At 41.0% G+C, this 25,331-nt stretch overlaps 1 protein-coding gene across 1 annotated transcript; it reads left to right on the top strand.

The window, feature by feature from the left end:
- Positions 1–7,557: 7,557 nt before the first annotated feature.
- LOC131241267 (G-type lectin S-receptor-like serine/threonine-protein kinase SD2-5) lies at positions 7,558–10,354 on the top strand. Its single transcript, XM_058240031.1, has 2 exons — positions 7,558–9,698; positions 10,270–10,354. The coding sequence occupies exon 1, from the start codon at positions 7,582–7,584 to the stop codon at positions 9,652–9,654; it is 2,073 nt and encodes a 690-aa protein (XP_058096014.1). The 5' UTR covers positions 7,558–7,581; the 3' UTR covers positions 9,655–9,698; positions 10,270–10,354.
- The last annotated feature ends 14,977 nt before the right edge of the window (positions 10,355–25,331 follow it).

The following is a 25,331-nucleotide window of genomic DNA, read 5'->3' as shown; positions in this document are numbered from 1 at the left end:
TAAGGGCATGTTGACCACTGCACCTATCATGCAGCCACCCGACTGGAGCCTTCCTTTTGAGCTTATGTGCGACGCTTCTGATTATGCTCTTGGAGCAGATCTAGGTCAAAGAAAAGATAAGAGGCCTTATGTCATTCATTACCCGAGTAGGACTCTAAATCCTACCCAAGTGAACTACTCGACTACGGAAAGGGAACTCTTAGCTGTAGTGTTCGCCTTGGACAAATTTAGGTCCTACTTGATCGAATCCAAGATCATTATCTACACAGATCATGCGGCACTCAAGTATCTTCTTTGTAAGAATGATTCTAGGCCCTGCCTGATAAGATGGATCATTCTACTCCAAGAATTTGATTTGAAAATTAAAGATAAAAAGGGAGTAGAGAACATAGTGGCCGATCACATTTCTCGCCTTAATACGTCTGATTCCCTTGAGGCAACCCATATCAATGATATGCATGTTTCTTGATGAACAACTGTTCAGAGTCTCCCATTCACATTGGTTCATTGATATTACTAATTATCTTATTACAGGTTCCATACCGACACATTGGACTGCACAAGATAAGAAGAAATTCTTTACTAAGGTGCACAACTTTTTCTGTGATAATCCATATTTGTTTAAATATTACCCAGACCAAATCCTAATGAGATGTGTATCAGACAATGAGCATCAGGATGTTATCTCCTTATGTCACTCACAGGCCTGTGGTGGTCACTTTTCTGCTAAAAAGACCACGGCCAGGATTCTACAGTGTGGCTTTTATTGGCCCACTATGTTTAGGGACACTCATGAGTATTGGAAGGCTTGTGAGCGTTGGCAGAAATTGGGAGCATTGTCCCGTCGAAATATGATGCATTTAAATCTCATCCTTACTATATAAGCATTTGATTGCTAGGGCATTGATTTCATGGGACCATTCCCCCAATCCTTTGGAAATTTGTATATTTTGCTCGCTGTAAACTATGTTACTAAATGAGTCGAAGTGATTCCGTGCCGAAACAATGACCATTGCACAGTCATTAAATTCATAAAAGAGAACATCCTTTCTCAGTTTGGAATGCCTCGAGCCAACATTAGTGATGGGGGCTCACACTTTTGTAATAGACCATTCGAGAGCTTAATGAAGAAATATAGTATCTCTCATAAGGTGAGCACTCCATACCATCCACAGACAAGTGGACAAGCTGAGATTTTCAATAGGGAGATCAAACATATCCTGGAGAAAACGATTAACCCTGAACATAAGGATTGGTCAACTCGATTGACCGATGCTTTATGGGCATACCGTACTGCTTTAAAAACCCCTATTGGAACGTCTCCCTTTCGACTTGTTTATAGGAAGGCTTGACACTTGTCTGTGGAGTTGGAGCATAAAGCGTACTGGGCGATCAAAAATCTGAATTTCAATCTGGACAACGTTGGCTCGCTAGGCAAACTTCAGTTGAATGAACTTGAAGAAATCTGGAATGGTGCATACGAGAACTCAAGAATTTACAAGGATAGGATGAAGGCGTTTCATAATTAACATATTCTGCCAAGATCATTCACACTAGGTCAGAAAGTCATTTTGTATGACTCTCCACTACATCTCTTTCTGGGTAAGCTTCGATTTCGTTAGACTGGCCCTTACATTGTTGTTAATGCTTATTCTCATGGGGCCGTCGAGATAAGAGATCCTGACAATGACAAGGAGTTTAAAGTAAATGGACATCGATTAAAACCATTTGTCGAGAAATTTGATTCAGAGGACATGTCCATGCCTCTGACTGATCCTGTTTACCAGGCTTGATCTCCTAGTCTGATCGAGGTATAGGTAGGTTTATCGCTTTTTTAGGACTAAGGTAGTTTGTTTTATGCTGTTCTAGAATAGAAGGTTTTATGACGTTAGGTTAGTTTGCTTGATATGTTGTTTTAGGATAGTTGACTTTTGTGTTTCGCTCTCGTACTGAACCGCTCTCAAGCTGAGATCTCTATGGAAAAGTCTCTCGATTCATTATCCAGGCACTATCTTCCCCTCACTTTTCCTTTACTTTCGTTGTCTCATGTACATTGCATGCTCATATCTCTTACATTGAGGACAATGTGGATTTTAGGTTAGGGGTGGGAGATTAGGTTACCTAATCAGTGTTTTCTTGGTCTTGAGCAAAAATCATGAATTTTTTTAAAATTTTCTGGAATTTCTTGTGAATTCGAAGTGATTTTGATAGCCATCTTTGATTTAAAATTATAAGATACGTCATGTTGGATTTATGACTCTTAGATTCGGTTATCTATTAGATTTCACAGTTAAGTTTGAATTGTTAATCCAGAATTAGAAGTTGTAAACATTGATTGATTCATGATTTCACATGTTACATCTTGTTTTCACATTAAGGTTTCAGTTTGATTTGAAGGGTTAACTTGGTAATCACTAAGCATGTAAAGAACCAGCCTAGAAATTTTTTTTGCCCGTCATCATCAATTGAAGAAAAAGAAAATACCTAGCTAAAAAAATAAAATAAAAAATAAAAAAATAAATAAAAGATACCTTTGGAAATGGTTGGGCGAATATTCTTCACCATAGGTTTACTCCCTATAGGTGAGGATTTGATTCCCCATAGATGATATGTGAAAAGGGTTAGGTGTACGATCTTCATCATAGGTTTGCTCCCTATAGGTGAGGATTTGATTCCCCTTTTTGGCATTACTTTTAATGGAAAAATCGAGAGCTGGAAGAATGAAAAAAAAAAAGAAGAACTGTAAATCAAGTTCTGGTTTAGATTTTGGTTGTCCTAAATGCTCATTCGATCGTCAATGTATCATGGAAATTGACAATTGGATCTCCTAATGATGGTAAGCCGAGATTACACTATACACTCATGGATCCTAATGTTTAGAATTTTTTCTAACTAATGGACTAATACTTTGATCTTGATTATAAAATCTACCGAGTGCTTGAGTATAGAGAATGTAATGCCCAACATTCATGAATCTTAGACTTCTAATATCTTGATTGTTTTCAAAAATCGCTCGAGTTTTTAGAGAAATCATCCTGTAACGCTCAACTTATTTTTCACATTCTTTGCTCAGGACTAGCAAGATGCTGGTTGGGGGTTGTGTTGAGGGTCAAATATTGCATACCCGACCCCAATTATTGTCTGGATTTACTAACATGGTACTGTTTAACCGCTTGAAATAATCGTGTTTGTGATGCAAGGTGTGTTTAGGAGCTTGGATCAAAATAGGGTGCTAAAAGCATGGAATTAATGCTCTGATGATGCCAAAGCTAGGGATAAACCCCAAGGGACCAAGATCGATGGACGTACACACCAGAGATCCAAGAAAATTGAGGAACTGAAGCTCAAGTGGCCTGAAAGACGCTCAAAGCACAAGATCACAAGGTTTTCACCATCCGTTCAGCTCGAAACTCCATACGTGGCCTGAGAAACATAAATTAACCGTACACATAAAATTTGAACTATTAGATCCTTGTGAAAGTGGCCCAACAGATATATCAAACACTAAAACCCTGATTTGGGGCCCACCTGCTGTCCATATACGTTTTAACTTCGGTCCCCACAGTTAAACTGAGATGGGGAACAAGATGGACGATGTGGATTTATCAACAGAATCAAGGTAGGATGCACTTTATGTGAGTGCGTGTGCACAGCACACGTACACTCACGGTGCACCAAATCTGGTCAAACCGGTCAGCCACCGCTGACCCGCTCAAATTTAAATTAACAAGGATTTCGTAATCTTGTTGTGAAACAGAGGCTGCGGTCCATTCTTATGCACCACCATCGCGATTCAAAGGTCCGATCCGGACAATCCATTAGAGTTCTACAGGTCTACTAACCATGACCTAGGTGGGAATTTTATAAGAAGCAACATGTATTGGATTTCAACTGTCGAAATGTAAGACGGACGACAGAGTAAAAAACCACGTGGGCCATACCGAATCTAACCCAAAACCAGTCAATTCCAACTGGTTTTTCTAGCTGAATCTAATGGACGGTGTGGGTTTTCAAAACAAAAGCGAAGTGGGCCCCACCGAACATGTCAACCAACTTGCGCAAGCCCTGTTTACGGTGCAACCGAGACCCAGTTGATCCAGGCCATTTAGCGATCATGGCCAGGATCGGTCTAATGATCCTGGCCATTAAAAATCATCCCTAGGTGGGGCCGACCAGAGCTATGAAGTCTGAACGGCTCAGATCGCACTCTGGGAGCTCCTGTAGCCGAAAATTTCACTCTAACGCAAATTGGTTGCGTTTTTGATGCGATAGGAGTGTGTAAACTCCAGCTTCCGTCCGCATTCTCCATGCACCGACTGCATGAACCGACTCCAGCCCTTACGCACTCCCAGCCGACCTTCACAGCTATAAAAAGGAGAGAGAGTGAGAGAGGAAGGGCATTCAATAGTTGAGGTGGAGACCTGGATGTGGAGCAGTTGGCCTAACAGAGTTTTTCTTTCCCTTGCTTTTGCTTTATGTTTTTTTAGAGATTAGTTAATCATGTCTATGGTTGGCTAAGCCTCTTAGCTAGGGCTAAGAGGTGAAGCTTGTAGCCAGATGGGAGACTTTTTGCTTGTGCCTTTTGTTTAAACTGAACTGATGTTGATTTTGGTTTTATTAAGGGAATGTTTTCAGTTTTTAATGGTCTGTTGTGACTAAAATTACATTGGGTCTGCGATAGCTTTGAGCATGTTCCTTTCCTTTTTATGATTATGACAAAGCCTTGTTATTCACCATCGTATCCTGGGCATGGTAGGATAACGGAATCCTTCCTAACCTTCATATATCTGTTGATTGGTTGTTAATTAGTTTAATTCTGTTGTTTACTTTGTCTCCTGGGCATGGTTTGCTGATGGAATTCATTCTAATTCTTATACCCTTCATCTCTTGAAAACTAGATCAAAAGAAATTCAGTCTTAATTTTCATAGTTACACCATTCAACTGGATGAAGATGTGACTTTAAGTGTAGTTGAGTTATTGAAACAGACATAAGATCTCCCTGATCTTTACAAGTGGATCCTCTGAATCTCTAGTTTCTTTCCTTTGAATTCTCTAAATTTTAGATTAATATTTCACCATTATTACTCAAATTCATTCAATTTAGATTTCTTCTTAATCTAGTTCTAGTTCTACTTAGTTTCAAATTACGTACAGGTTTCAGTCCCTTAGGATTCGACCTCGGTCTCACTGAGTTTATTACTACATCACAACCCTATACTCGGGGAATGAACACATATAACAGGACAACTGCGATCCATACAACTGAGACCCATATAACAGGACAACTAAGACCCATATAACAGGACAACTGTGACCGCGACCCATATAACAGGATAACTGCGACCCATATAATAGGACAACTGCGATCCATACAACTGAGACTCATATAACATGATAACTAAGACCCATATAACAGGACAACTACAACCGCGACCCATATAACAGGACAACTATGATCCATACAGCAGAGACCCATATAACAAGACAACTAAGACCCATATAACATGACAACTACGATCCATACAACTACGGTCCATTTGGGTCGTGGTTTCCATTGGTCGTCGTGCTTTGCATGGGTCGTAGTTGTCATATTATATGGGTCATGGTTGTCATGTTGTATGAATCGTGGTGTTCAACGTGTTCAATTCCTTTTCAACCAAACCATTGGTACTATAGCTTAAGACCTACAATAGGGTGATCCGATCCATCTACTTTGTCGGCCAGCTCGGCGTGGGCCCAAAAAGTCTTAACTTGAGCAATGTCCACTTCTAATAAACATCATAGTGAGCCTATAAACTTTCAACAGTCACCATTATTTTTTATTTTATGGGCCATAAAAGCACTGGATCGGGCTGATATTTGAGCCCTAGCCCTAAAATGACATGAGAAAAAGGATGGGCAGAATAGATTATACACATACATTAGCGTGGGCCCATTTGGGTCGTAGTTTACATGAGTCATAATTGCCATGTTATATGGGTCGTGGTTGTCATGTTGTATGGATCACGGTTTTGAACGTCTTCACTTCCTTTTTCTACCAAGTCATTGGTATCATAGCTTAAGGCCTACAATGGGAATGATCCAATCCATCCACCTTGTCGGCCAACTTATCGTGAGCCCAAAAAGTCCTGACTTGGGCAGTGTCTACTTCTAACAAGCATCACAGTGAGTCTGGAAAGTTTCAATAGTGGGTTCCATTGTCACCATTATTTTTTATTATGTGGCCCACACGAGCTCTGGCTAAGGGTGATATTTGGGCCCTAGCCCTAAATGACACAACAAAAAGGATGGGCGGCATGAATTATACACAAACATCAATGTGGGCCCCACGAGTTTGGTCCTTGCTCACGCGCAAAAAAGAGTTCAGTACACTTCAATTTTTTAGCATTAAATACGACGTAACTTCTTATTCCCTAGAAAACTGTACAACTTCTGAAACAAGGACAATGGCATTTTGATCAAGTAATTTTCAGAAGGCCCTTCGTAAAATATATCGAACGACGTAGCTTTCTAGGTAATTGATCCAAACTTAGAATATATGGAATGACCTAGCTTTCTAGGTAATTGATCCAAACTTCGAGGCCAGTATGGTTCGTCTATCTGCCCCGTTAGATGGCTTAGATAGCGTATTGACTGGGTCTTCACTTTTTTTTGACATGATAGAGAAAGAAAGAAAGAAACTATAGAAGTATGCCATGCTCCGTGCTGCGTGATTTGCGGGTTGTACAATCTAGCCCATGGTTAAATAATCCAAATAGGTCTCTTAATAGATGACTAATTATCGAAAGATCTTCCTGAGTGGAAGATCCAATCAGTATAGTTTTTCACCTTTTTTTTTTATTGGTCAAATTTGGACCGTATATAGATGTATTTTCTCTTAACCGTCTTTATTAACAACTAATCAATGGCCAGGATTCTTCCAACATTTAGATTCTTGACACATGAACCTTTGAATTGGTTGATAATCCTCCAATCCACAGCTAGGATCACACTGTGGCCCAACAGATCGACTGTCCACATCTTGTTTATGCGTGCAATGTGCTGAAACACGGGGGATATGAGCGCTTAGAAAGGTAGCACTTGATGTTTAGTAGGAAAAACAAAGTTGTGTGCTCCGCCAGATCAAGGTGGGGCCTGGATCCAAACCGTTCATTGGTAGACCCATCATGAATGGACCATACCATGAAAACCTCCCACATCAAACGGTCCTAGTATTTCCATTACATGGCATATGCAGACCACTCGGACCATCCTGCCTAAAACATCTCTTAATAGGACAATCTTACCATTCTGGTCTCGGGATACGGTCCGTCCGAGACGGGAGACATTGTCTGATGTGGATAATTAAAGCATGGCCCACACTAGAAAATTCAGAACACACAAATGACTCGTCCTCGATGGCTTATGGCAAATCTCTCTCAACCAACGTCACGACCTTGACTCACGATACCGTGTTGTACCCACCAATCTCCTAGACTCACGATACCGTGATGGACCCACCAATCTCCTACTATAGTAAGGTTTCTCCCCTATTATTTTTCAGCGTGCAAATCCGCCATTTCTTAAAACGTAGATCGAGCATGGAAATTCGATCGTTACCGTTACTCATCTTATCGCTGATAAGTGGGTCACTCGCAGCTGGCATCTCCGTATACTGGGGCCAAAACGGGAATGAAGGCACCTTAGCAGATGCTTGTGCCACCGGCAACTATGCCTTTGTGAACATAGCTTACTTATACTCGTTCGGAGACGGCCAGACGCCGATACTCAGTTTAGCGGGCCACTGCGATGCAGCATCCAATGGTTGCACTGGTCTGACTAACGACATCAGAGCCTGTCAGAACAGCGGCATTAAAGTTTTGCTTTCTCTCGGAGGAGATTCCAGTGGGTATTCCCTATCCTCCTCAGATGATGCTCGCCAAGTGGGGAAGTATCTATGGAACAATTTCCTCAGTGGTCAATCACAGTCCCGTCCGCTCGGTGATGCCATCCTGGACGGCATCGATTTTGACATCGAAGGTGGCTCGACCCAGCACTGGGACGAGTTGGCCCGGTATCTCTCGGACAAGAGCCGGCAAGGGAGGAAGGTCTACTTATCGGCGGCGCCGCAGTGTCCATATCCCGACGCTTACCTCGCAACTGCACTCAACACAAGTCTCTTCGACTACGTTTGGATCCAGTTTTTTAACAATCCACCATGCCATTACACAGGCAGCATTCACAATCTTGTGAATTCTTGGAACCAGTGGACTTCATCAGTGCAGGCGGGCCAGATCTTCTTAGGTCTGCCAGCGACGTCCGAGGCAGCCCCTTATGGTGGGTTCATCCCTGCAGCTACACTCACCGGTCAAGTGCTGCCGGCGATCAAGAGCTCGTCAAAGTATGGTGGTGTCATGCTGTGGTCGAGATACTACGATACTCTCTCTGGATACAGCTCCTTCATTAGGAACCCTTACTTAGCACCGACTCCTCAGCCGGTAAACAGTCCTGTACCAGAGATTTCTCTAATTGGTAAGTCCAGAAGCAAGGTGCCTTTTATAATATCAGGGTCGGTAGCATTGCTAGTTGTTTTTATTCTATCTGCTATCTGTATTGTGATTTCAAGGAAGAAAAAAAAGAAGAAAGAGGGGGAGGATGATGAGGAATATTTCAAACAAGTACTGGGAATGCCCCGGAAATTTTCTTATGAAGACCTGCGCATTGCAACGGACGATTTCAGGGTAAAGCTTGGAGAAGGAGGATTTGGATCTGTGTTTAAAGGGATTCTGGAAGATGACACCAAAATTGCGGTGAAACAAATGGAAAAAATAGGGCAAGGAATGAAGGAGTTCTTGGCGGAGGTTGAAACACTAGGCAACATTCACCATTTCAATCTGGTGCAGTTGATTGGCTTTTGTGCTGAGAGATCTCACCGACTTCTAGTTTACGAATACATGAGCAATGGGTCCTTGGATCACTGGATATTCAGTGAAAATAAGAATCAAGTTCTAAATTGGCAGACTCGAAAGAAGATTATACACGATATAGCAAAAGGGTTGGCTTATCTTCATGAAGAATGTCGGCAACGAATCGTTCATTTGGACATCAAGCCTCAGAACATTCTCTTGGACGACAGTTTCAGTGCCAAAGTATCAGATTTTGGGTTGTCGAAGCTGATGGATAGAGACCAGAGCCAAGTACAGACGACAATGAGAGGAACTCCAGGGTATCTTGCTCCGGAATGGCAGCAACTTAGAATTACGTTGAAAGTAGACATCTATAGTTTTGGGATTGTCGTTCTTGAAATTTTTTGTGGAAGGAAGAACTTGGATCGCTCTCGTTCAGAATCTAGCAAGCATCTGCTAAGGTTGTTGCAGGAGAAGGCTGAGGAGAACCGTCTGATTGACATCATTGATGTGTCGAGTGCTGATATGCAATTGCATAGAGAAGAATCCATGAAGATGATTAAGCTGGCAGCATGGTGCTTGCAGGATGATCATACAAGAAGGCCTCTGATGTCTACGGTGGTGAAGGTATTAGAGGGAGCAATGGAAGTAGAACCAGAGATTAGTTACAGATTTTCCAATGCCATGGCACATAATTCTACCACAAGCGCTGATTTTCACATCTTGTCGGATCCACCGCAGGCATCAGTGCTCTCAGCGCCTAGATGATGGAAGCTTATGGTTGCATAAGGTGCGAAGATTGGCAAGTCCAAGTACATGTTTGATTCCCTTCTGTTGGTGTTTGTTATAAATCAAAAGTCACAAGTATTTGGTCTTTCTAACTACTACTGTATGTTTGGAATTATGTCTTGCAATTACTTTCAAGCTGCTTTTGGATTTTATTTGTAAACCAGACTTGTCAATTTGGTTGTTGCTGTGTTTGGATGCAAATTTGAATGGAAGAATGGAAATTCTGTCCAGATTTTTATTTGATTGCTTACTGTTGGCATTTCTTCTAAATCGGATGAATCAGTTTTCTACCATGAATCCATAGTAAACTACATCTTTTGTAGCTAAATCTACTGTGCATTCTTCGTCAATTCCTAAACACTGGCGGGTCATCCACAGTATAAGTAGTGTAGTGTAAATGTACATCCATCTAGACCGTCCAACTTGTGGACCCTTTTTTGATGTAGCATGTTCTGAAAATTACTCCCACCTACGATTTTGTAGCCATCAATTTGGTGGTTAAAAGGAAATGGTCAATTATTTTATAATGCATTTTTATGTTTCCAATTTCAATATTAGATCCCCAAGCTGAGTGGACTAGATTTATTTTTTTAGGAAAACATAAAAGGTCAGACCAACCTGATGGATGGATTGGATCTCACACCTATGTGTAGGTCAGGCAATGGTCTGGGTTGGGCCCTTCATTTTAAACCACCATGTCAATTTCAATTTCGAGAAGTGCTCAGAGCACTGTTAGTTGTAGTGTCTAAGTTCAGTTAGACAGTCCAATCAATCAATCTGAACTGTTTGGTAAGTTCAAAACATTTTCTATGCAAAATTAAACTGATCAGACTATCCTTTTCCCAAGCCATGAATGCGGTAGCTACCATTGCATGATAAAAGTGATTCTTTAAAATCATAAGCAATCCATGATGATCTCTAACAAATGGATGGATATATCATATTGTTAATTGGACCTAATATTCTTGGGTAAATGATCTTGACTGTCCATATTTATAAAGAACAGTTATGGAATGGTTAATATTTGTCAAATTGGTGTAATGCTTACATATGGTTGCTCATGAAATGTGGGTTAGACCTAAGTAAAAGTCTAGATCAATGAATTGGACAGCCCTAAATGCCACAGTGCAACTAAGAGTACAATAGCATGAGCATTTCTCTTCGATTTAATCTGTTGATCTTAAATATCGAGTCAAATGTGGTAAAGACTGCAAGTATTTGAGAAGACCCAACCAGACTACACATTGAGTGAAGCATAATTGACAGGTTTTCTTAACCATGCATTATCTTCAAGATTTAAGGTACAACTGGGTCCATGGCTTGGTGATCCCGATCATTGGTCTGTTGGGTCCATGCACAATATCTTTTTTACAGGACAGTCCCAACTTTTCCATTCATTATCCGCAAACAGACTCATCGGTCCACATTTCATATAAAGAAGGTGAAATAATGTGGCCATGATATTCCTAACTATAAAATGTTATGAGCTTGAATCATGGACAGTGGGTTCCACCTGTCTGGGTGAGTAAGCCATGGGCAGCACCCACATAAATGAAAAGAAGTTGTAGGGTGACTAGAATATTTGCATCTTGAACGACAGTGACAAAAGTTCTATAGTGCTACGCCTCACAGGGGCGCAAAGTGGAAATCATCCGGTCACCATACTTCAAAAGACTTTCTATCACAGGGCGTTATTAATTTTACATATGAGGCTTAACGTGCGGGCACTTAGAAACGATACGCTTGTCATATAATAAATTTAATTAACAAAATTGTACCAATGAGATGCCATCACATGTTGGTGCTACGCACTAAATGTGGACAAAATCTTACTTGCATATTGAGAACATTGTTTACACCTGATCTGATGCGCTCAATCAAATGGTCTAAAAGACGCCATGCCACATGTGATGTTGATAAACTTCAAAAAAGAAAAAATAAAAACATGTGCATGGGAGAGCATTCAATGATTAAGTTCTATAAAGAGTATTCTCGGGAGAGCAGGAGCTCAATTAAAGTAAAACTCTCAACATTAAATGATAAAATCCCATTAAAGCATATGTCTATCTGGCATTAAATGCTAGAGTCTCGATAGAAAAGAATGTTGAAACAGTACTTATATTGGCTAAGGGGAAATAGCATTTATTAAGACATCATTAAAATTTTTCTTTATATGATGCAGATACACACATCGCAAAGGGTTTAACCAGCTTATTTTGAAAAATGGGGGTTAGAGCATATAGGGATGTATCAGTCAGAGACAATTACCATGACATTGCCATGTGTAAGGAAGAACTGTTGTATTAATGATGGGTCACACGTCATTTTCACCTTTCCCAAAGGTGAAGCGACATAGGGGACAATGTTCATCCCTATTGTCGCCAATTCATGCAAAAGCCAATCAGAGTGAGTTACATGCGATCCGGATGGATTTGTGATGTAGAGCGGGTCGCAGACAGTTTCATGACCAAGATGGATCAGATAAGGCTCGGTCGATGATAGAAATGATCCGCATCATCGGACCTTAGATCTGGCATATCTCACAATTTGAAATGAGTTATCAGGCATAAAATAATGATTTTAGGGTAGGACGAGCTACTTTAGCTAACCAACAAAGCGTAAGTCGGGTTGCCCACATGTAAGATTTGCAAAATTCCATCATATCGATGGTCAAATTCCATATTTAATTCCGTTTTTACTATAAATAATAAGTTTTAGTTTGATTATAACTCTTCATCTGTTAGGCTTTAGGAATTGTGTCCAACATGAAAAGTGCTTAGAATAATTAGGAGAATAACATGGTTAAGCCACGTACGAAACTTACTATAAAAAGTAAATTTACTATTTATAGTAAGTTGCGAATTCTAGGAGTTTTAGTTGTAGTTTGCTTCTGATTTCTCTTCCATTGCTTGGTATCCCTATTTAAAGGGTTGTAAACTCATTTATTTCATTCATTAATCAATTTTGAATTTTATAAAATTTATTTTCTATTTTGCTTGCTTTCTTTCTCGTGAATTCAAGAAGCCTCTGTGAGGAGTTCAAAGAAGTTTCGTGGATTTGGAACAGTTATCCTCTTGAGGAAGATGGTGCTCGACCTCACCACGTTCATCCCTGCGTCAATTGGTATCAAAGCGAGGATTCCCCTCGGGCTGATGACAAACAACGAAGGTATGAGCCAAAATCCTGTGGATGGTGATTTAGGGATTCCTGATCTTATGGAAAGAATGAAAACTTTCTACCGGAAGAGTCAGTTGACCTGTAAGACCCGTATCTTAGCCCGTACCGTTCCGTATGTCTCTGCGGTCCTCCCGGTCAAATTCCGGCGACCTCGCGATCTGTTATCGGCATTTGTACGTGATCCTGAGTCTTGTCCTGTATATCAGAGTTAGCTTGACCCGAGACTTGTACCAGTGCGACCGCACCGTCGCCGCAGTTTCAATGCCGCATCTCGCGCAGTGAGGCGATGCCCAGGCCAGGAGATGTGGGCCCACGTTCAATTTGAGGAAAACGCCGCACTTTGCAAATTCTGATAGAATCTCTATCATATATCCCATCAATCACATCAATCATAAGTCAAATACATCCCATGAAAAGCCATCACTCACCCTTACCTCTCCTTACCCAAAGTCAATCCAACTCATGCTTAGCCCATTCTTTTCTTACAAAAGTCAAAAGAACCCATCCCTTTCCACTTCATCACCACTCCCCTCTCTCTCTCTCATATTTCTCACTCTCCCAAGCAAATCCCAAGGAGAGGAAACGTCCAAGCTCTCCATGAGAAGAGCCATGTGTGGCCCACTCCCACCACCCTATCTCCCATCTCCACCCTTAGATCATCATCTCCACCGTTGAAAGAGCACTTTTGGAGCATTGGAAGGCTAGGGAGGAAGAAGAATGAGAAGTGGGTGCTTCTCTCTCTCTCTCTCTCTCTCTCTCTCTCTCTCTCTCTCCCCCCCCCCTCCTCTTTTTTAATATTTTGGTCCGATGATGTGGCTGTGTGGCCCACCCAAATGAACCTCATCTTGACAAATGTCTTATCCAAACCATCCAAGCCATGTGGGCCCTACCCTCTGGATGATGTGGAAACATATGTATCAGATTGATTCAAATCAAGTGGACCACGTCCACATGGGACCCACCAGCTGTCACGCCCCGAAATTCGAGTATAGAGTGTGTACCCTCAGACCCGAGTTTCGGCCCGTGACACGTATACTGAGTGTACTAATTTCATTCAATTATACAATTATTCATTTACCTACTAGCTCTACCGTAGATTTACATTCCATTCATACTCAACAACATCTCAAAAATAAGAAACAATCATTTATTCCAATAATTAATCATAAACATAACTAAGGACCCTCTCAATTGGGATCTTATGAAATGAAATAAACATGTCCAACAACTTGAAAGAATTAATTTACAATCTAAGAAAATTAAATATAATTAAAGTAAAAATATCATGACTAGTCTAAGGCTGAAACTTCTTCTTTTGTCAAGTAGGGTCACGTGTCCCTTAAGTCCTTTCTGGCTTGACCACATATTCTTATTTTTGAGCCACCGGCCCACCCTCATTCACATCTGTACAATTTTTCTATCAATAAAAAATATAAACTGACCAGGCTTAGTGATATAACCCACATTGGTTCATAATCATATCAATTAAAATAATACAAAAATACATGTACAATGATGTAAAATGGGGTATGAATGCATTAGATGGGGTGATCGTCCATCTACTTAGGTTGGAAGTCGTCAACCCGCATCCACCCGTTGGGTAGGCTTCCACCTTTTAGTAGGCTTGGGCATAGCCCGCATCTGGTAACTCTCTATCAGGATCGACATTTCTTCTAGGGAGGGCCCCTAGGATCGACCATACATTATGCAATGTAATGAATGAGGGATGATATGTAAATGCATATTTTTCATATTTGGCATAGTTGTCTCGATTAAAATATTCACATATAAATTTATCGTACAATTATCATATCAAAATATTCAAACCAGTAAATCAATCAAACAATCACAATGATTTATTTTAATTTTAATGAATTATGAGACAAGTTAGGTTACTCACCTGAGTCTGGTAGTGTAGAATCCACACGGTAATTATGTTGGTTTGAATTCAGAAATCCTATCAGTTATATCAACAACATTATTATTCATATGTTTTTATTACATGGTGGGGCCCACCTCTGATTAACATCCTCGGTGGCCAGATCCAAAATAATCAAATAATTAAAATTTCTATTCTATTTTTTTCTCCTTTGTAAGATTATAAAATTGAATGATAATTACTTGATCGGGGTGGTCCATCGGATGGTCAGATCATTCAGATTCTTGAGGTATTATCATGTTTTGCCTCTACACATTAGATGAATGGTGTGGATCTAACCACACATACACCGATGGCCCATCTCGACCTTCTACGCCAAGTGATACCAACACTTGCGCAAAAATCTAAGATTCCTTTATTAAACACTTTTAGATCTGACTAATGTAGCCTATCTGATTGTTAGATTGATCTAAAAATTATGACCCTTATATATTTTGGCCTTAAGGATCATATGATCCGTACAGATCTATCTTATCACAATCAGATTCCATCCATTTAATTTATTCCTAAAATATTACTAATTAGACCAAAATCATAAAAACATCACTTTATTAAAATTGACTCTACACACCTATACAATGATGGTATGGATGATCCACGCCATCCATTGTATAGATCAAGAAGAAATTAACAACATAATAAAAAGTTAAAAAGATCTAACGATTAGTACTTACCTGATCGAGCCTTCTTAGAATTTCCTCTTCCTTTTACTTTAGGCTTCCTATCTCCTTTTTTTTTTTAATGCAGAAACCTTCCGTATCCCTTTTAAAGAAAATTCTCATAAGATAAGATGAGACATCCTCCCTTATCCTAAATTTGAATTTTTTTATGATATTTAATAAAAAAATTATTATTACCACTTCAAGAATCGATCCCTAAACCTCTCTCTCATCTAAGAATTTCGCTACCGACTCAACTATTGACTTGTTTTTATTTTTTATTTAAAAATAAAATATTTAAATATTTAATTTAGTTTTTTAATAATATACCAAAATTTAGGGTTGTTACACCAGCCATGGTCCCCACACGTGGGACCCACATTGATGTTATATATACCCACGCCGTCCGTCCAGCGTTCAGGGATGCTGGACGTTGTTTTACTAAGAAGGTAGTGGGTGTACTAGCCGTCTTTTTTAAAATATACACACATACATACATACATACATATATATATATATATATATTAAGGTTTGGGATGGGCTACTCTTACAGGCCCCACCTTGGTGTATGATTTCAATCCAAGTCGTCCATTCCTTTCCCTAGCTCATTTTAGGCGTTGAGCCGAAAAATGAAGCTGATCCAACTTTCAGGCAGGCCACACCTTAGAAAACAGTGATTTTCACCGTTTAAACGCAATTAAATTTTTGTACACTCTGAAAGATGCCCAATATTGGGCTTGATAGATTTCTTATGGAGTATAGGAACCATTGGGTGGGGCGGATTCTTCCGATGTTGGCCCCATACGTGAAAAACCTCAGAAATTGAGTTTTCCAAAAAAAAAATAATAAATATAAGCAGCAGGCACTGCTGCCTGCACCTACGTCATTACGGGTGGGCGGAAGGCAGGGACCCATGGCCCCTGCCGTGGGCCCCACCATGATGTATATTTGATATCCACACCGTTCATCGGGTGGGCCACTCCCCCAAGTGGACCCCCTCCAAAAATCAGTCTGATCTAGGACTCAGGTGGCCCACATCACAGGAAATAGTGAGATTGAACGTCAAGCATTAAAACCCTTTTCTGAGTTTTTCCTTCCATCCAGGTCAGCGTGACCTTACCAACAGGTTGGACGGCATTTAATCATTATGGTGGGCCCCACGTGGAACCCACCAGTGATGTATGTGTTTTACTTGCACCGTCCACACCTGGACGGTGGGACCACCCCACGTGTGGGGCGGATGTGTGTGCGTGTGTGTGTGTTTATATATATATATATATATATATATATATATATATATATATATATATATATATTATATTGTATATATTATATATAGATATTATATTATATTATATAATATGTACATGATGGTGGGCCTTCATGGGACCCACCTTAATGCATGTGTTGCATCCAAGCTGTCCATCCATTTTGAAAGCTCATTTCATGGCGTGAGCTAAAGAATGAGTCAAATCCATAGCGCATGTGGACCCCGCCCTTGATGCATGTGTTGCATCCAAACCGTCCAACCATTTGGCAAGCTTGTCTTATCAGGCTTGAGACTAAAAACAAGTTAGATCTAAAGTTCAAGTCGACCCCACCATTCAAGGTAGTGGACAATGATGTCCACTGTTCAAAATTTCTAAGGGCCATGGGAGTTTCCTATTAAGCCGATATTTGTTCCACTTCATCTATTATTACGTTAATTTATAAACATGTTGGATGGAAAACATATGTTATAGTGGACATTAGGAACTTAAATGGTGGAAATCATTATCACCACTTTTATTTGGATGTGGCCTGTTTGATATACATGGGGCCCATTGCTGTGGCCCATTTGATGTACGTATGACCATGTGAGGAGGCCCATCTTGATGTATTGTGGCCCTCCAATGGGGCCCACCTTAATGCATATGAGGCCCATGTTATGAGGCCCACTTTGATGTATTTTGTGGCCCATTTGTCTGGCCCACTTTGATATATATTTTTTGTGGTCCATTCGAGTTGCCCATCTTGATGCATGCACTCCTCACTCCTTACTATATGATATTATATATGTTGAATAAGCATACCGTCCATATGTAGTGTGGGCCAGCATGATGTATTTATTTATCCTCACCGCCCAATCTCTGGCCGTGGGATGTGGAACCCGTGTGATATATGTATTTCATTCCATGCAGTCCATCTGTTGTACACATGGATCCCACATGATATATATGTTTTTATATCCATACTGTCCAACTATTTGGATGGGATACACCATAATGTATTTTTTTATCCACGCCATCCAGGGCAGGCACCCCATTATGATATATATCAGGGCCCATGGGTTGAGGGCCATTGAGATGTATTCAAAGCCCATTTGGTAATGCCCATTGTAATGTATTTGGAACCCGTGAGCAGAGCCCACCTCATATGTTCCACCCTAACCATCCAGGTCATATAGGGCCAGTCTCGATGTATGTTTTATTCACACTGTCTATGGGATGTATGACTCACTAGATGTATACATTCTATATCCACACTAACCATCTAGTGGGGCCCATCTGCTGCATGTGCAGGGCCTACCTATTGTGCCTTTGTGCAGCCCATTGATGCAACCCACTTGATGTGCATGAGCCCCATTAGTGCGGCCCATTGATGCAAGACCCGTTATGATATGTTAAAGGCCCATGGTTGAGGCCCATTAGGATGTGTTTATGGCCCATTTGGTAAGGCCCATAGAGATGTATTTTCGGCCCATGGGTCGAGGCCCATTACGACGTATTTTCAACCCGTATGTCGTGTCTCATTATGACATGTTTTCAGCCCAGTTATCGAGGCCCGACTTGATGTGTATAAGGCCCATTAATGTGGCCCATTGATGCGGCTCACTTGTTGGATTGATGCCCATTGATGCGGCCTAATGATGTGACCCATCGTGATGTGCATACGAGGTTAATGGTGCGGCCCAATGTATCGACCCACCGTGATGTGTAGGCCCACCTGTTGTATGTGTAAGGCCCACCTGTGATGACTATTTAAGGCCACCTGTTGGATATTTGGGCCCACCTTATGTTTGACTCTACATGGGCCACTACTTGGGAGCAATCTTGGTTGAATATCCACATTGATGGGCAATGCGGTTAGATGTCCTCATTGTAACCCTCCCTTAGGCCTTATTAGGCCCATTCTCTTCGTGGGTTAACCCAAATAAGTGGGCCCCATTCGCCATAGACAGATGGCTCCGTGCTATCGGATTGATATAACCATGGTCGAGAGCCGATATTTACATTATTGTTGATTAGTTGTCCATCTATGGACCCCGCCTTATTTATACATGTTGATTATCGGTACCGATTATCAAGGCCGATCCTGAGTGTGGATTTCGAGTATTGAGGTCGAATATCGAGGCCGATTGTTGAAGCTCAATGCGATGTATATGCGGCCCGTATTTGAGGACCGTTGTGATGTACATTCAGGCCGTGTTTAAAGCCTAATATGATATATATGAGGCCTATGCGATGAGGCCCATTAGGATGCATTTAAGGACCAGGCTATGGAGCCCATTATGATATATGTTAGGCCCATGAGAAAGGCCCATTGTGATGTATTCAAGGCCCATGATGCATGGCCCATTCGATGTATTCGAGACCCATGTGTAGGGCCCACATGTCATGTATTTGAGGCCCATGAGCAGGGCCTGCCTGTTGTGTATATGTTCCCTTGAGTAAGGCCCACTGTGTTGCATATCAGGCCTTTGTGTGAAGCCGTGGCCCATTATATGTTTGGCTTTATGTGGGCCATTCCTTGGGGGCAATATTGGTTAAATGTCCACATTATCGAGGTCGATTGTCGATACCGGTTGTTAATACCGGTTATGAGTATGTGACAGCATAGCATCATGATACATGCCCATACACATTATTTGCATGTTTGTTATGAGATGTGGTTGATCATTGCATATGTCATTGAGCATGTTGTTATGAGATTCCCTGATAGGCGGAGGTTATCTCACATGAGCACGCGGTATGCGCAGGATTGATGTATGACTGGATTGTATGACTCATGCATCTCGCATTATGATTACTGTATGCCTTAACGACATCAGGGCCGTAGCCTCCACAGGCATATTGGGGATGGCCAAATGGGACACCAGAAATGTTTGGTTCTAGTATACGGGCGCCATAGATGTCCCTGGGTGAAAATTTCTAAACCTCTGTGGCTAGAAGACGCCCCAATATCGAGACCGAGTGGATACATGAGCGCCCGAGTGCCGAATACTAGGAGGTCGCGTCTCCCACTGTGTCGTGGTGGGTTGGGAGGGGGTGTGGCCTTACCCGATCGAGGGTAGGGGGCAATATTAGGCTGAGTTTAACCAGCTCGTGAATGGGTCCGCTATCGACGTGCCGGATAGGTATTGACAGACTATTGGTCAGGCCAATAATGAGGTTTCTTACGCTCATTTGGACTATGCGGCTAGGAGAGCGACAGTGCCATTTGGAGTGTACTAAACCCCGGTGATGATCCCAGAGATGAACTATACTGATATGTGGGTTTAGTGAGCAGGAGTTGCATACTCATTCATGCATTCATTTCATTCACTATCGACTCGGGCTGGTGGTGCGTAACTATTTGTTACGTGTACCTTCGCAATGGCCAGGATTTCGGTTGGGGCGCACGACAAACCTGAGATCAGGAGTTTACTACATTGAGTCTAACTATCCAAATTTAAGTATGAGACTGGTTTGGATAGGAGTCCCTTGTGATGGACCCCATAGCCTACGATACTATGTATTATCATCCCGACTTCACACTCTAGTATGGTCATTCCATTCGCACTGCATATTGCATGAAATTCATGGCATATGGCATCTTGGGTTATTGTGTCTCTGCATTTATATGGTCTAGGTACAGCTGACGCTATTTGTATTGCTCATCAGGGATGTATATTCCATTGCATCCTCTGCATTTGATATCTAGCTCTCTTGGACTCCTCATTTACATAATTGATTTGTATTGCGTATTCTAATGTTGAATGACTCCTGATCTTGTCAGTATTTCTGCTTACTCTGTTAATTCATGATCTTGTTATTATTCTGCTTATTCCGACATTGTACGATTTATGGATTACCAGTATTTTCGATATTATATGACCATGGCATTGTATTGAATACTTGGCACTTACCTTGTGCATACACTTACACTACCCTCTAAGCTTTCTATAAGCTTATGCATGATAGATGCATGCAGATGATGATAGGTTGCAGCAGTGTTGAGCTTGGAGCGTGCGGCAGTTTTCTGGAGCTTGATTTTCGATTTATGTATTTCCCTTTCAGCATTGTATTCAAATGTTTATATTAGTGGATATGTGATGATGATGTTGCCTTTGTGATTTGGGTATGCTTGTGGTTATGCTTATTACGAGTTAAATGTATAAAAAAAAAATCCTCATTGTAGCATCCCAGGATCGGAATCTGACGTATGGGCACTAGGAGCCGAGAATGGGGTACTGCGGAGGTTGTCAGCACCGGATTCGGCGATCAGGAATTTTGCGAGCCCGGTTTCCGAGTTTGGGGCATGACATGACCACACAAGTGATGCAGGCAACCCTCGACCGTCTTGCGGATGCGCTATTTCCATTCGGAGCCCTAGGCGGTGCTCCACCGCCCATGGTTATTGTACATTACAATCCTGATTTTTGTAGAGCACTACCAGTAGCAAACCGTAGGATTATATCAGATGATTCAAGTTCTAGCGACGAGGACCTTAATGAAGGTTTTGCCTGACGACCAATCCATGGAGGCGATTATGTAGATCGTGATGAAAGAGACTATCAAGGTAAGGCTGACCTTTCTAGTTTTAATGGTCTATTATGCATAGAAGATTTTCTTCATTGGCTAGCCAAAGTAGAGAAATATTTTAATTATATGGACATGCCAGATCATAAAAAGGTAAAATTGCTAGCGTTTAAATTAAAATCTGGTGCTTCCGCATGGTGAGATCAATTACAACTCTCACGAGCCCACCAGAACAAGGCGCCCATCTCATCATGGCCACGGATGAGATGTCTTCTTCGATCACGATTTCTCCCCAGCAATTATGAGCAGATATTATTCCAGCAATATCAGAATTGCTGACAAGGAAATCAAACCATCACGGATTACACTAAAGAATTCCAGCGGTTGGCAGCACGAGACGATCTATTAGAATCTGAGTCACAGAAGGTAGCGCGATTTATACGAGGGTTATGATCGACAATTCAGGATCAAGTTCAGATGCACCCGGTCGAGACCATGGATGAAGTGGTTCAGTTGGCAGGAAGGGCAGAAATGCAACTTGAAAGAGTTTCGAATTAGCCTTATCCTTCAACTCGACCCCCTATAACGGGCACCGCTCAAGATTCAATGCTGGCACAAGAAAAAGAACCAGTAGGAGAACGTCCTCAACCTCCTGCAACCACAAACCGTGATAAGGAGAGTAGCTCATCTAGGCCTCAATGTGTAGTACTCACAACGGCGAACCCGAGTAGAATTCCAAATCCTTATGTTCAATCAAGGTCGAAAAATTGTTACCACTATGGCCAAACGGACCACTTATCAAACACTTGTTATCAACTTCCCACAACATACTTGACCATAAACGAAGAGGGCACTGAATGTGAGGCTGCAGAAAATTACCCTAGCTTTAATGAACATGAACAAGCCACTGAGGAAATAACAGATGACGATGAATTTACAGACAAGGATCATGGCGAATCTCTAGTTGTGAGGCGATTACTGTATACCCCACGGAAAGAATTACATCCATAGCAACACAATATATTCCATACGCGGTGCACTGTCAACAGAAAGATCTGTGATGTGATTATAGACAGTGATAGTAGCAAGAACATTGTCTCAAAAGTGATGGTGGACAAGTTGCAGCTACCAACGATAAAACTTCCTTCCCTATACTCAATTAGCTAGATAAAAAAAGTGAACGAGACCAAGGTAACTGAATAATGCACTATCTCATTTTCAATTGTAAAAATTATAAGGATCAAATACTTTGTTACGTGGTCGACATGAAAGCATGTCATATGTTACTTGGTCGACCTTGGAAGTCGGACCATAATGCGACCCATCGAGAACGAGACAATGTCTATATATTCATTAAGAATATTCAAAAAATAATCATCGCCCCTATGACACCAGAGAACCACCCTGAAGCCTCTAAAGTGGAGGAGAGTTCCATCTTAACCATTCGAGATTTCATGGAGGAATCCAAGGAAATCGGCGAGGTACACGCCTAGTGGTGAAGGGTGAGGAATCAGAATCCTTAAACATTCCTCTAAGTTTAAGACTATTGCTAAACGAATTCAAAGAAGTCTGGCCTGAAGATTTACCTGATGGATTGCCCCCACGAGGGACATCTAAAATCACATAAACCTCATCTCTGGGGCTAGTCTGCCAAACCTCCGTCATTATCGGATGAGTTCGAAGGAGTGTGAGATACTTCAGGGGCAAGTAGAGGAATTGATCCGTAAGGGTCTTTTGAAAGAGAGCATGAGCCCATGTGCTGTACCAGCATTATTAACGCCAAAAAAATATAGAAGCTAGCACATGTGTTGACATCCGGGCAATCAACAAAATTACCATCGAATATCGGTTCCCAATACCACGGTTGGACAACATGCTCGATATGCTAGAAGGAGCCAAAGTCTCCTCTAAACTAGACCTAAGGAGTGGATACCATTAGATTCGTATCCGACCCGGTAATGAGTGAAAAATGGCATTCAAGACCAAGAAGGGGTTGTATGAGTAGTTGGTCATGCTCTTCGGTCTATCGAACGCACCAAGTACTTTTATGCGTTTGATGAATCAAGTTCTAAAACCGTTCACTGGCCGATTTGTGGTAGTATATTTCGATGACATACTGATATATAGCTAGGATAAGACGGAGCACAGGAAACATCTCAGGCATTGGATCTGCCTCATTCTTTTAATCATGCCCTAAAATGATCTCTCCAAATGGATGGACAATGTGGATACAACACATGCATCATGGTGAGCCCCACAAAACTTGGTGGTGTCACTTCAATAGCGAGTCTAGATATTCGACTTGTTGGTAGCTAATCGGCTTCTAATTTCTTTCTTCTGAAATTTAATTTGGCCATGTCATCTTACAACAATTTTATAAGATTAAAAAAAATATTTACAAAATCTACCTGATTAGCAAGGAATATTAGCTGCGACCCAGGATGAATGATGTCCGCATGATCTTCACCGTGGGCCCACCTTGATCTATGTGTTGTCTATCTACCCCATCCATCCGATTTCTCATATTATTTTAGAGAATTGTACAAAAAATGAAGCAAATACAAATCTCAAGTGGACCACACTATAGGAAACAATGGTCATTGAATGCCAACCATTGAAAACTTCATTTTCCACTGTAATGTTTATTTGTCAACCAATTTATTGTTGATAAGTTCACATGGCCTGGACGAAGGAAAAACACAAATATAAACTCTCTTTACAATTGGAGAATATGGGGGATTGAATTTTTGGAAGGCTCCCACCATGATATGTATGCAAAATCCACTCTAACAATTAGATGTGTAATCATTTAGGTCTGAATCCAAAAAAATTAGGTTAATATGAGATTCATGTGAGCCACACCAAAGAAAATATTTGAAAGAAATTAAGACATCCGCCTTTGAAACTCATAGGACCCATCATGATGATTATATAAAATGGACACATATCTAATGGAACCCCATCATTTTGTTTAATGGAACTATATCACTTTGTCAAATGAACTCGTCACTTTATCTATTGAAACTCCGTCATTTTATTTGACAAGCCGCCACTTTATCTAGTGAAATCCTTTTACTTTGCGGAATAACATTGTCACTTTGTTTAGTGAAACCAAGTCATTTAATTTATTCGAAAACCCTATCAATCTGTCTAGCAACCTCATCACTTTATCTAGTGGAACATTGTCACTTTGTCTAATGGAACCCCGTTACTTTGACCAATAATCACGTATGTAACACCCTAGTTCCCGAAACCCAAGTACACTACTCGTATTCCAAAAACCTGAGTGAACACCAACTTGTCCATCATCTGCGTCTCCTGCACACTGAATATGGTTTGATAGCATCAATTGCTATCCCAGTGAGGTACAACCTCCAAGATTTACCAAACATCAAGATAATTAGGCATAGTTTTCAGGAACAATATATAATGAATAATTTTCATGGTAATAAGACAATTCAATGTGGGCCTTAAATCATGTGGGGCCGCTGACAATATAAACCATCCATTGTCAATGATTTTTTGTTAGTCATTAGACAAAGTGATGGGGTTTATTGGACAAAGTGACGGAGTTATTAGACGAAGTGACAGAGTTATACCAAACAAAGTGACTAGGTTGCCCAACAAAATAACATGATTCCACTAAACAAATTAAGTACTAAGGTTAAACGAGATAAAGCAAATTGGGTTCCATTAGACAAAGTTACAGATTGTCGAAAAAAGTGATGGGTTGCCGGACAAAGTGACCTAGTTCCACTAAACGAAGTTTTACAAGGCTGGAAGACAAAGTGATTGGGTTCCACTAGACAAAGTGATGAGGTTGTTGGGCAAAGTGATGAGGTTCTACTAGATAAAGAGACTATATAGTAGGACAAAGTGACAAACTTCTAATGTATCAAGTGACAGGGTTCTACTAGACAGAGAGCGACGAGGTTGCTCGACAAAGTGACAGGATTTCACCAGATAAAGTGAAAGGAGTGCTAGACAAAGTGACAAGGTTCTAATAGACAAAGTGACATGATTATTGGATAAAGTAACGGGGTTCCATTAGACAAAGTAACGATGTTCCACTAGATAAAGTGATGGGGTTGCCAGACAAAT

The sequence above is a fragment of the Magnolia sinica genome, chromosome 3 (genome assembly GCF_029962835.1).
Source record: "Magnolia sinica isolate HGM2019 chromosome 3, MsV1, whole genome shotgun sequence".
NCBI classification, from domain to species: Eukaryota; Viridiplantae; Streptophyta; class Magnoliopsida; order Magnoliales; family Magnoliaceae; genus Magnolia; species Magnolia sinica.
Note: the sequence above shows the minus strand (reverse complement) of the source record. Positions and strands in the feature narration are given on the sequence as shown.